The sequence below is a fragment of the Anneissia japonica genome, unplaced genomic scaffold (assembly GCF_011630105.1).
Source record: "Anneissia japonica isolate Jap-2015-1 unplaced genomic scaffold, ASM1163010v1 scaffold7370_len818893_cov191, whole genome shotgun sequence".
In the NCBI taxonomy this organism is placed as follows: domain Eukaryota; kingdom Metazoa; phylum Echinodermata; class Crinoidea; order Comatulida; family Comatulidae; genus Anneissia; species Anneissia japonica.
In genome coordinates this window covers 644,751-658,598 of record NW_022687459.1, presented here as the reverse complement: position 1 = coordinate 658,598, position 13,848 = coordinate 644,751, and the positions used below count along the sequence as shown (strand labels likewise).

Here is a 13,848-nt window from a genome sequence, read left to right as displayed (position 1 = left end):
ACAAACGACATTTTAATTTGACATTGAAAAGATGTTGAACTTTATGTTGTTACTGTGATTTTAATATCTCAACCAGTTTTCAACGTTTTTATTGTTGAAATAATATTGAAAAAATAATGGTTAGGCCTACTTTGAAACACATAACACATTTTCAATGTTGATTTTACATTGAAATAAAAACTATATTTAAATTTAACGTTGGAAAAATATTGAATAAATATATTGTAATTGTTATGTTAAAATCGCAATCCGATTTCAAAGTGAATTCATTGTTGAAATAAAGTTTGGTAAAATCTTAAACTCTGAGTTGAAAACACAACTTATTTTAAATGTTGCTTATACGTTAAAATTGAAAAAGATTTGAATTAATGTTGTTACCAAAATTTTAATATCTCAACCAGTTTTTAACATTTATCAATTGTTGAAACAACGGTGAGTAAATAATGGGTGCTTTGTAGACACAATACATTTTCAACAATGATTAACATTGAAAAAGGCAGGCCTATGTTTAAATTTAGCGTTGGAAAAATGTTGATTGCAATTGTTATGTTAAAATGTCAACCGGATATCAAAGTGAATTCAATGTTTAAATAAAGTTGAGTAAAAAAATATATAAAAAAAAAAAAAAACTTATGTTGATACTTTAACTTTAAAATCTCAACATTTTTCAATAAACAATAGGATTGTGGTTGAAAAACATATCACTTTTTCCACTTTGATTCACATTAAAATACAAACTATAATTTAACTTGATGTTGTAAAAATGTTGAACTTAACGTTGTCGCTGTAACATTAAAATATCAACATATTTTTAACGTAGAAAAAACGTTGAATAAACTATAGGTTTTTGGCAGAAAAACATAACATAGTTTAAAGGTTGATTATATGTTGAAATACAAACTATATTTTAACATTATATTAAAAAGATGTTGAACTAATGTTGTTAATGTAATTTCAATATCTAAACCATTTTTCAACGTTTATTTATTGTTGAAATAACATTAAGTAAGTAATGGATACATTGTAAAAATACACAACACATTTTCAATGTTGATTCTACATAGAAATAAAAATTATGTTTAGAGTTAACATGGGAAAAATGTTGAATAAACATTGTAATTGTTATGTTAAAATCTCAACCAGATTTCAAAGTGAATTCAATGTTGAAATGAAGTTGTATAAAAAACTTCACATTGAAAAAACATTGAACTTATGTTGATACACTAACTTTAAAATCTCAACATATTTGCAACGTGTATCTAACATTAAAAAAACGTTCAAAAAACAATAGGAGTTTGGTTAAAAAACGTAACACATTTTCAACGTTGATTCTACATTGAAATGCAAACTATATTTTGAAAAGATGTTGAACTTACGTAGTTACTGTAACATTAGAATCTCAACATATTTTCAACGTTTATTTAACATAGAAAAATGTTGAATAAACAATACGATTCTGGTTGAAAAACATAACACATTTTCAACGTTGATTCTACATTGAAATACAAACTATATTTTAACTTGACGTTTAAAAGATGTTGAAAACATGTTGGTACTGTAATTGTTAAATTATCAACCAAATGTCAACATTAATTCAACGCTGAATTAAAATTAAATTATCAACCGGGACCCGGAGGGAAGTGAAATCATTCTCAACATCACCGACCCTATTGACCTCAACAGAGATATCCTTAAGGTACTTAATCAATCAGACTTGTTTTAATATAATAAATTAATAATCCTATTGCAAATAAAGCATTCATTATTATATTATTATTGTTATATTTATCATTGTCTTTGTCATCGTCCTCATTGTCATTGTCGCTGCTTCCACCATCGTCATCCATTCTTGTCTATCATCATTATGGATAGATTTATTTGGTGTAAATATAATGGATAGCCTATGAAAGCCCAAAGAAGACTATTTCCAGTATTGTCCTTCTGGTGGTAATTTAGGGCGAAGAGTGTACTGAATTTTTTAACATGTTCATGGGCCATTTTGCGCAACGGCTTAAATATCTCATCCGAAAGACTGTGCGCTATTGTAGCTTGTGTTTCAGCCCTCCAGCTGAAACACAATGGGAACAGTGATGGGAATTGAACCGGGGCCTAAAAGATCTCCACGGTTCAGCGCACACACAGTGGCTACCACCAGTTTAGCCGACTAAGTTAAGCTGCTCTCTGATCATTATTACATATGTATTATGTTTTTTTATGCTAGGCGAGACTTTGTTTATACCTTGTTTCGTGAATTTATTTTTTTAAAGATTGTCAGAGGGCGGAAAAAGAAATAAAAATAAAATTTTTTTTTCTTATTTAGCAAATAGTTTTGCCAAAAATATCCAAACGGAGGACAAAATTAAAATAAATTTGATTGGTTAATGTAAACAGTGTAGTAATGAGTGGTTAAATGCTTTAATTGTATATAAAGATTTAGGTGTTTTAATTGATAATAAGTTAAATTTTTGTTTACATGTTAATTTTGTTGTGTCAAAATCAAACAAAATGCTTGGTTTATTATGGAGGAATTGCAGGTTTGAAAAATGGCAAGACATTAGTATCTCTTTACCGTTCAATTGTGCGCCCCCATTTGGAATATTGTTCTGTTATTTTTAGTTCAGTTTCTTTTACACAAGCTCAGCGTATTTCTAATGTTCAGAATAAGTTTATTAGGTTTCTTAGTCATACTTGTCCCAATTATAATGTCTTTCTTATGTCTCTTGAAAATCGTAGAATTATTTTTGACATGGTTTTTTTATATAAGTCTTTAAATTCCATTTATGATTGTCCTCTTGTTCCTATGTTCAGTTTAAACATCCCGACTCGTACCCGCAGTAAGTGTTTACTTCATGTTCCTTACGGTCATGTTGATTGCACAAAACGGGGTATTTTTCAACGTTATAAAATAAAAAAATAAAAATAAAAATATATTGTAATTAGGAAATATACAAATCTTATTTTTGGAGATTTCAATTCTGCGATGGACATAATAAAAATAAAGAAAAACATTAATTTTTTTCTAAAATTTATTTTTTTGTGGTGGCAGGTGTGCTAATTGGCCAAAAATAAAATTTTATTTAATGGAAATCATTATTATTGGCAGACAGCGGGTTTGTTGAACAAGGTAAGGGGGCGTGTGCCGCAGCGTGTAAGGCGTTGGATTTCTGATCGCAGGATCGGGAGTTAGAGACCAACGCTCTTTGCATTGCTTGTGTCCTTAAGCAAGATACTTTACCTACATTTGCCTCTCTCCACCCAGGAGTACAAGTGGGTACCTGGTAGGTTCAAACACAACTGCGCTGATTACTAGCTGCAATATTATGGAATTATCCCCAGGGAGCTGAGTACAGTATGTGTTCCATACATGTTTGATTCAGTTACCGGGGTAGTAATGTGAACCGCTTAGAGGCTTTATGCATGAAGCGCTATATAAGACCGACATATTATTATTATTATAAAAAAAAGTCTCGCCCAATGAACACTACATTACTTGCTTCGTTTGTACCTTCAGTCTGAAACTTGTACTGTGAAGATCCCAGCCTTGGATTTTGAACTTTGCAGCGGTACACTTGGCGGCAAGTTTACGACTCTAGAGGGCCTCCTTACAGATATTAAAGGACAACTTAGTATGTTAAACACTTTCCAGCTTGGTGATAGCTCCCGAATGAGTGATAACACGAAGATGACAAAATTCCTGAGCCAATTAGATAAGGTATGCTAAAAGCATTTACTAATATTGAAGGGAAACATACAAAATGTTATTTCCTAATACTCTTGACTTTCGAACATTGACAAAGCTTTTCTCTTTATTTATTTATTTATTTTTTTTAAATTTTCTTTACATCCGACACCAAGTACACTTGCCACTTACAGGATGAGAATTATTATTTTATAAATTAAGTCTCTTAATGAGGCTTAGGGAGTGTGACAGGAATTGAACCCAGGACCCTGGGATTAGAAGGCAAGCCGCTTTACCACTGAGCAAATGATTATTTATATACAGTACTAATGTTGTTGGTGAAATTTCTTATATCAGCCAAAACTTACTGCCAAAATTTAGCAATGTATCCACCAGATCATACTATGCTATGTAGTATATTTTTTAACGGGGTCATTTATATTTTCTAAATATTAAAGAGAGTGCTGTTATTCCTCCCCCACCCTTAAGTGCACACTCTCATAGTTACCGTCTCGCATCGTGCAGGACGGTTCCGCATTTCAAAGTGATTTTGGATGAAACACGCATTTTGCAGAAACACGTGTGATCATAACCTTGTCACGCATTTAGCACAAGTCACAAATGCGTGATGGTAAATTATCGTGGGAAAATGTATTTAAGATTAGAAGAAATTGTTTTTATTAAGAATGTAAAAATGTACAGTAACTTGAGTCATTAGAAAGATTTCGTTATCTCGTTCAAGACTCAATTCACCAAGAGCTTAAGAGGAGATGCATTGAGGCAACTTTGTATTGTGCATTATAAGACGTGCATCATAATAATAATCATTATTATTATATTATTGTACTTATTTTAAACAGTAATGGTAGGTCTAAATATTGATTTAATTATAATCTACATTATAGGTAAACAAAAGTAAAGGACATTTCAAGGTTTTTTTAAATTAATGCAGAGGCCCAACTAAGACTTGCATTATTATTAATAATATAAATTGCCTATTTTAGTAATAGCATGTCACATCTAAATATTGATCTAATTACACTCTACATTACAGCTAAACAAAATTAAATGAAATTTCAAGGTCTTTGAAATTAATGGACACCCACCTAAAAGTATCACATAAAGTGTGGGACTACCACAATGATCAATAGCTTCCTGATAATGCTTTAATATTAGCAAAATGATGAAAAAATTGCTTTGTGAATTTTTGTGGTCTTATATGTTTCTCCAGTGATATTTTCAAGTAGAGCATGTTTTCTAGCTTCTTTGCAGGGGTGGCTCCAGGATTTCCCCGAGGTGGGGTCCGTGGTTGTAGATGAGCGTCGCTTAAAAATGTTTCGAAAGTGGTCCAGTGGGCTTCGCAATTTTGACAATTTAGGGGTTTCAAAGACTTATTTAATCTATTAAGTCTATTATATGTAGTAAATACATACGGTCCCCCAACCCCCGCTGGCGCCACCCCTGCTTCTTTGACATAATATTTATTTCAATTTTTCAGTTGTATATTAATAGTGTGGCCCATGTTATACAACTGCTTAGTGACTGCATTTTAAATTGATACTGTCTTTATTACAAACCCGTTGAATGAATGATAGAATATATAAAAATGATATTGTATTTCTAGGTCATTACTGGAGAATTGAAAGTTAACATTATACTGAATGACCCTGCTGGAAATAGCTATATTCAGGTAAAAACAAACTCAATGTCTTAACTTACTTTTAGGCATTTTCATTAACCTGTATTTTTATACTTTACCTATTCAACCAATGTATACAGTACATATAAATGTGGAGTGGTAATATACAATTTGAAAAATAATAGTTAAGTCCAAAGTGAGTCGGCAGACTATAAAGGCTAAAGGCAGAATATATGCATAGATAAAAAGATAAGTGAGCACAATGACCTATCAAGTATATATACATATATATATATATACATATATACATATATATATACATATATGCACATATATACATGTACATATATATACATATATGCACATATATACATATATACACATATATACATACACACACACACACACAAATATATATATATATATATATATATATTTCACCCTAGGGTTGTGTTTTCTCGTTCGACCCCACATTCGGTTCACCCTTTCGGACATATCTCTGGATCCGCCCTGATACTATATGACTTTTTCTACCCTCACTCACTTGCCACTGAGGAAGGACTATGTAGTTTGAAAACCCATTGGTTCTATTTCTGGCTCTTAACTTATGTTTACATTTTAGCTCTTGCTTATCAATTTTGCATGTCTACTGAGATCCAGTCATTGTTCCCGCAGTATTGTTGTTTACCAGTAGTTTTCCTTTCTATTTATATTGTTTATTTAATTTGATTCTCCTGCATTGCAGAATTTGTATGCACCAGAAACAGACCCTGAACTAACAGTGAGAAAGTACACAAGGACAGCTGAACAGATAGAAGAGCTAGGCCTAGACCAACTCAACACCGATAACTACTCGATGACCTCAAACACATGATGTAGTCTAGAATGATGTAATGATGCTATAAATAGCAAACAAAACAGTGAAAATATATGGATGAATATATATAAAGTAATATTTGGCTAATATTATTGTTTCTCTGTGTGTTGTTGTGAAGAGATATCAGAATAATATCATATAATATTCAATGTTTTGTGGCAAAAGTTTCAGATTTTTCATACATAATAACCAAATTGTCTACTTACATAAAAATGTTAACCTTTAACCTTAGTATGTTCCATCCATGAAAGTATGAAAATATGCACTGCTAGGTTTGTACCTTCCTCCAAAAAACTGATGTTGAGTGGATTTGTATTGTTAGGTATATTTTGTTGATGCAAGACAATTATAACCAAATTGTGTACTGACATATTAATAATGAACTTTAACCTTAGTATGAAAATGTTCCATCCAGAATGTGAAAATATGCACTGCTTGATTTGTACCTTTCTCCAAAAAACTGGCATTGAGTTGATTTGTATCGTTTCTCTTTTGTGCTATTTTTGTGAAAAAACATAATAGTGATGACTTTAACCTTATTATGGAAATGTTCCATCCAGGGTATGAAAATGTTCACTGCTTGATTTGTACCATTCTCCAGTATTTTTTGCAAAATCGTGTATACAGTAATTTAAGAAAAAAGCAATTTTAAGAGATAATGGCATTATAAATACACACAACTTACAAAATTCTCATAGTATACAAATTTTCTATTTTAAAATGGGACAATAAAGTGTTTTTGAATCTTAAATTAGTTAACATTAAATAGAGGAAATAGTGCCAGATATATTTTTTACTTGTCAAAAGGATTGGCACTTATATTACAAGAAGACAGTGATTAAATTCACTTTTTCCAATTTTATTATTAATTAAAAGTATCTGAGAGGAGGAGATATACTGTAAATACATAGGCCTATGTATACATTTATCTTTGAGACATTTGTTGATATTTCGGGGCAGTTCAGTATCTTTTGACGACAGCCTATGATTTGAATGGACAGGTTTGGTGAGACCTAACCTGTTGTGTGCCAAGCATTTTGTATTCTCTTAACTAGGCTGGTTGATTTTGTGGCTACTGGACAAGTGGACTACTTAAGCCACCCTTTGATCACTTCTGTTAGCAAGTATCATTAACATTTTGAGGTAGAAGGAATGTATTTTTGAATCGCATTTATAGCTTTCGGATGCCTGTTTATTTCCAAGCACAGGTCATTATTAAAAGAGAGCATTGATCACGGTTTTTTTTTTGTTTTTTTTTGTTGAACCTCCCTTGTTCTACTTGCGTATTTAAGTCTAAAATAAATATAATTTGTTAAATAATCAGCCTTCTGAAATTCTAAACCATATCAAACAATTATTTATGTAAAAGAAATATTTGTAAAGGTTGAATTCAACATTATTTCAGTTGTAACTGTTGACTTAATACTTCAGTGATTTAATCTGTATTAGAAGTGTCATAGAACCGCGAAAGTAAGGTTTGAAGAAAGTAGGCCACACAAACATAACATGCACTTATTTATATGAAAAGAACATAATGATAGCTTGCGGGTGACTACAATCCAATGATAAGTTTCGTCATATTGAAGTTGTGTTCATTTTATCGTCTGCAAGTACTAAGCATAATGATATCCTGGTAAGTTCTAATTGGATTATGTGGTCCTAGTAATATTTCAAGAAATAAACCAACAAGCATGTAAGTGATTTCCTGGAGGGTACAAAATTATGAGATTTGTTTTGTTTTTCATATCAGTTAGACATCGGATTTCTGTTACTTGCTTGCCTTATTGGAAAGTAGTATAATCAACTGTTTTATTTGCTACTTTGCTACCATGGTAACATACATAAAAATCAGATTCCTTTTTGTGTAGTATAAATAGTATTGTTTACGGCGAAGCATACTGTTAGGTCGACACGATTAACGACGACGAGGCGCGTGCGACGGATTGTTTTCAGTGGCGTCACATGCACCGCTCGAGCGGAATTTTCGCCGAAGGCCATGTCTGATAGTGAGCACTGCTGTGTTATAAGTGTTTTCATATCCTTGTAAGCGTAACTGACAGAACTATGCCTACTCTATGAAAATACGTTTAATTACTTAGTGAATGCGTATAAACTAATGACATTTGTGTACTTTCTATTTTTCATCCAGAAAAACATGTTGCAAATCAAGAAAAAAAAATGTGGTTAGCTTATTCAACGCATTTGATCTCCTTAATAGATGAGAAATGAGACATTAACAAACATGTGACAGAGCTTTAAGTGGCTAAAGTAAAACGGTTTTAGGGATGGAATGAATGAGCTTTGGGTATATAGGCCCCCTATTATTATTTAAAAAATTATATTCGTTATTCATGATTAATAAAAGGTGTAGCCGCATTAGTCTCAGTGATATAGAACTATAATAATAATGATAACATCACTATAAAGACTACAGTTCGTTCCAGCTTTCGTCAATTCGTTATTCAGTGTCTGGATATTAGCAGATTTCTTAATTTAATCTGCATTTTGCGATCTTTGCCTGGTAAAATATAAACATCCTTTTCTCTTCGTAATTTGATTGCTGTAATACAGGCCATGGTGTGGCGTGCACTGTAACGACGGTACGCTCGACTGTCATTGACGGTCAGTGGAATAGCGTTGTTGCGCGTCGCATAATTCAAACCACCGGCGATTTTTTTTTTCGGCGACGCAGTGTGTTTCGGCTTTGTAGATTCAAGTTCGTCTTTTTCGCATACATAATACATGTTAAATGTTCTTTGCAGTACAAACATATAGTACAAACATTGTAGTACCCGCTGCTACTGGGGATCAGATTCAACACTAGGCGCAAGCTCGGTGGTCTAGTCACTAGTACATACTATTTATCCCGAATAACTTGCAATTTCTTTTTTTCGCAAGTGTACTGATTCGGTAAGAAAACACGTCAGGAGGGCAAAACATCAGTCGTATGGTATTTTTCTGACGCAAACACATATCGAACTAAATTAATATTGTTATACTTTCAAGCTTTGTTTTTAATTGACACATTCCGACAATAAAATTAACCAGAGCACAATAGATGATGTATAGTTGCATTCTGTGATAGCCTAATTGTCGCGTGAACTTGCGTGTTTGATGTGAAATAGAGAATACCTGTATTGATGGCAACACCGTTCCTGATTCATTTTAGCAGACTGTCGGAATCAATTGACAACACCAATTTTGAAGAGCATTAGTATGGTATTGTATTATATGTACGGTATCGTTTGTTATGGCATAATTACACATTACAGTACTGTATTGAGTTTGTCGGCCCGCAATAGATGGTCTCGACTGTGTTTACAATAATCACTGACCTACTTTATCATAGACGTGATTTATCCATGCTTAAAGAATTACCACTTAATCTGTGTATACCAACATTACCCTAGGGGTGGTAACAACACACATATAAGCCCTGCCGTGTATGATGTTTGTATTGAAAGCTAATTTTGTTATTTATACTCATGGCTTTCAGAAGTACATAAATATCACACCGTGTAAACTTCGGCCGTAATTATTTTATTATTTTATTTTATTATTTTAGTAAAAATATGTTAATGATTCATAAACAGAGATAACCCCTAAATGATACAGTATAATAAAAATAGGCCTAATTGTCGTAGACCTAAAAAACTTGTATAACAGAATAATGCCGCACTCGCTGCACCTGACGGTCGTCGTCGGACGACTCGTACAGCACGCAACGGATCGATGCCGTCTAAAGCCCCTCTCCCACTAGGGGTTTCTTCAGCATACGAGTTACAAGAGAATGCCGAGTTGCTAACTCAGCAATACTCGGCAAAAACTCGTAGGACGATTCGGAAAGCTCGGAGAGGACTCTTACCTACTCGTAGCAGCTAATTTTGTACATGTTCAAAATTATCGCCACGAGTAGATAACTCGTAGTAAACTCGAAGAACTCGTGCGTAGCTCGTAGAGTACCCGGGTACTACTACCTAGCTCGTACACTACTCCGGATACTCGTCGTCGGTTTTGTCATCTACGAGTTTGATGCGAGCACCCAAAAAAGAGTACGAGTAAGTACGAGCGCACCGAGTTGGCTCGTACCTAACTCGTATCTAATTCGGTACAAACTTGTTACGCTCGTAATAATCTCGTAGTTAACTCGGTGCTCTGCTCGGCATAATTCGTACATAACTCGTAACCAACTCCATAAAGTCGTACCTCACTCGTAGCTAACACGTAATAAGCTCGTATAGGTCCTTTCCAAAGATCACGAGTTATAACTCGTAGAAATCGTACGACTCTTAGGTGAAATAAACCTAGATGGGAGAGGGGCTTAACGTTTGGGAGCGAAGTTGGATTCGTCGCCCGAACCGTCGTACGACACGCAGTGAGTGCCCGGCTTTTACCTAAATATACATCGGATCCAGAGATGTCCGAAAAAGATGGGGGGGGGGGAGGCGAAAGTGGGGCCAGTCGTGATAACACTGTTAGGGGGTCCGAGGGCATCCCCCGGCGAAATGTTTGTTCTAGACGCCGAAAGTAACCTCTGGTGCATTTTCGGCGATCATTTTTTTCTTTTTCTCTCTCTCTCTTTTATTTTATTTTTTTTTTTTCTTTTTTCTCTTTTTTTTTACCTACCAAAAAGGGAGGACCGGGGCCGGCCCGGGCCTCCCCCTCCAAATCCGCCCCTGATAAACATGACACTGTGTGCACATCCTCGACATAGCTAAGAACACAACATGACCCTCGGCCACGGTGCATAGGCCTAAAGTCAAAAATATATCATAGAACCTCTGTATTCCTTGGTCTCAATAGCCTCACTCTCTTTACCTCTCGCTTCCCACATTGCTCTCAGCCCTCAGCCTCTTTTAATAGACCTAACTACAACCACTTAAAATACTTTATGCATTGCCAGTGACGTAACGTCTATGATGCGCAGGGCCCTGTACGATCCCTTGATTATCAACCAGCGTGGGGTTTATGTCTCTAGTGCACAGAATAATTAGAAGCTGCATTCTGTTATGTGTCTTTTAATCAACTTGTCCCAATTATTTTACATTAAGAAGACTAAAATATGTTAATCGGTTTATCAATATGAACCACTATAGGCCTAGATGGCCAAGTGGTACTTATTACATTGTATGGATGACAGTTGAAATCGAGAATTGTTTATAGTCGATAGTATCGAACGTGACAGAAATCAAGGATCGTATACATCAGATTCGTAAATTAAAATATCCACCCACCCACCCCCCACACACACACAAGTGAAACTTTGACATGAAGATTGAAAAACGAAATTGTTGACTGATTGTTGAATGAATGTGAATAAATTATTTATTTATTTCTTGTCAGATTGTTTGGTTGACGAACGAACGAACGGACGGACGGACGAATGAATGAGCAAACAGATGAATAAATGAACGAACGGACGGACGGACGAATGAATAAGTGAAACTGTATTTTTGGTCTATATAAAAATCAATTCAATTGAATTTATTAGCTTCCTCGTTTCGTGGAAGGAATATCATTCGGATAAGAACATTCATAATTACTGCATGCCTTTTGCAGCTTAAAGCTTTTCCCTGAAGATAATGTTTGATTATTAGAAAACATTGCTCTCATTAGGCTCAATTTTGGTACTCTATGGACCGGGTTCATAATATCGGCCATTGACCGAATGACATTAATTTTTGAAATAATTAGAGCGAAATATGAATCGACCTGATCTAGTCTACACATTCATTCAAGTCTGTGATATTAGCTAAAATTAAGAATAAAACTTCAATATTTATTTTCCATTATTATGTAAGTATAGGTCTAGCTTTAAATAAAGAATTAGAAAGAGAAAATCCTTTGTAATTAAGGAACGCACAATAAATCGTTCTCAAAAAAAGGCTTTGCAGACGGACGACTTGTTATCAATTTAAGATTTTGTATTAAAACTTAAAATGAGTGAAATGTAATTTAGATCTATTTAATTTTTATCAAAGTTAATATCTTTTTTTTTTGTTGTTGTTGAAAGAACAATTCAATTCTTTAATTTCTTTTTGATTGAAAGTTCTGCCCCTGTAATGACAGGAAATCTAACCAAGAGGGCAGCAGATTCAAAATTGACTTTTCTTTAATAACAACCATTTATTTCACTTGACACTTTAAGTTCATTTTAAAGTAATACATTGAGATAGCTATAGTAGGCTGTTAAAATAGCATAAAATAGCGCAACAAAGCAATAAAAAATAGCTAGAGGAAGCCTATCGTACGACGTAGTATGTTACAGCGCTCTAGCTGTTATCTGCCCTTTTTGCTTGCTATAAAACACATAGGCCAGATGCGTTTGTGGGACCCACGTGTGTTTTTGGAGACAAATCTTAACGGTGTTCTAATTGGTTAGCTGTTAAATAAGTTCGAATTATTGACACCTCTGGAAAGGTCCATTCTGTGGTAGACAATTACTCTACAGTTTTCCAAAGCTATTTTATCAGCCTACTATAGCTTTTTCAATGCTTCATTTTATGCTACCACGATATTTAGGGCTATTTCAATGCTTCCTAAAATAAAGCAATTTCATTGGCGCTTGACCAACAGTAGCTTTTCCAATGCTTTGACGTAAAACTATTTTATGCTAGCAGCCACTATAGCTATTTCAATGCTTCATAAAGCTATTTTATGCTACCAGCCATTCGATGGCTATTTCAATGCTTCCTAAAGCAATTTCAATGTTTTTGACCAATATACAGTATAGCTATTCCAATTTTTTGTTTATAGTTTTTATGCTGCAGCCTACTATTATTTGAATGCTTCATAAAGCTATTTTATGCTAGCACTGCAGCTAGCTATTTCAATGCTTCATCCTAAAGCAATTTCAATGCTTTTGACCCGGAATATAGCTATTCAATGCTTTGTATACAGCTATTTTATGACAGCAGCCTACTGCATAATAATGCATAATTCATAAATATAAAAGATTTTATGCTTCATTAAAAGCTACCGTATTCTATGCTACCACCTATTTGATAGCTATTTCAATGCTTCCTAAAGCAATTTTATATTATATATTAAGGCTTTTGACTAGCAGCCTACATCATAGATTTCAATGTTTCATAATAAGCTAAAGCTATTTTATGCTTCATGAAGCTATTTATTTATTTATTCAAGTTTTTATTTATTAATATTGCTTTCGCAGTGCAAGCATTCACATCCATCCAAATTCGCAAATAATAGGCCTACAATTATGAGCTAAAATTTATACTATTTAACAATTAGAATATTAAATAAAAATCAGTATAAAACAAGGGTTAGGCCTATTAAAATGGAGAATTTACAGGTTTAAAATGTTCGGAATAAAAACTAGACTAAAGAAATTTAAAAAAAATAAAAAAACCAAACAAACGAGATTGAAGAATAAAATTACTTTATGAATAAAAAAAAATGGATGATTGTAGTTTTGCATTACTGAAGATTTTTCCAATGATTGCTTATCTATTTGCTTTACATAGAATTATTAGGCCTAAATATTATATTATAAATTCATTTATTCATTTCTTTCTACTATACTTCAACGCATTTCATGAATGATTCATAAAATGACAGGCCTACACAAATTAGGTCACGTCTTCCTTTCAATCCGTGGCGTATCTAGAAGTTTGGAATGGGGTGCTGGTG

The 13,848-nt window shown here is 33.5% G+C and overlaps 1 protein-coding gene across 1 annotated transcript in view; it reads left to right on the top strand.

The window, feature by feature from the left end:
* The window catches only part of LOC117118981 (zinc finger protein ZPR1-like), a gene marked incomplete in the record, with an annotated part of 32,879 nt that extends 23,629 nt beyond the window's left edge, over nucleotides 1-9,250 (top strand). Inside the window, 4 exon segments of the mRNA XM_033263745.1 lie at nucleotides 1,631-1,696; nucleotides 3,512-3,712; nucleotides 5,304-5,369; nucleotides 6,064-9,250. Coding sequence (XP_033119636.1) covers nucleotides 1,631-1,696; nucleotides 3,512-3,712; nucleotides 5,304-5,369; nucleotides 6,064-6,192 — 462 coding nt within the window.
* Between the last annotated feature and the right edge of the window lie 4,598 nt (nucleotides 9,251-13,848).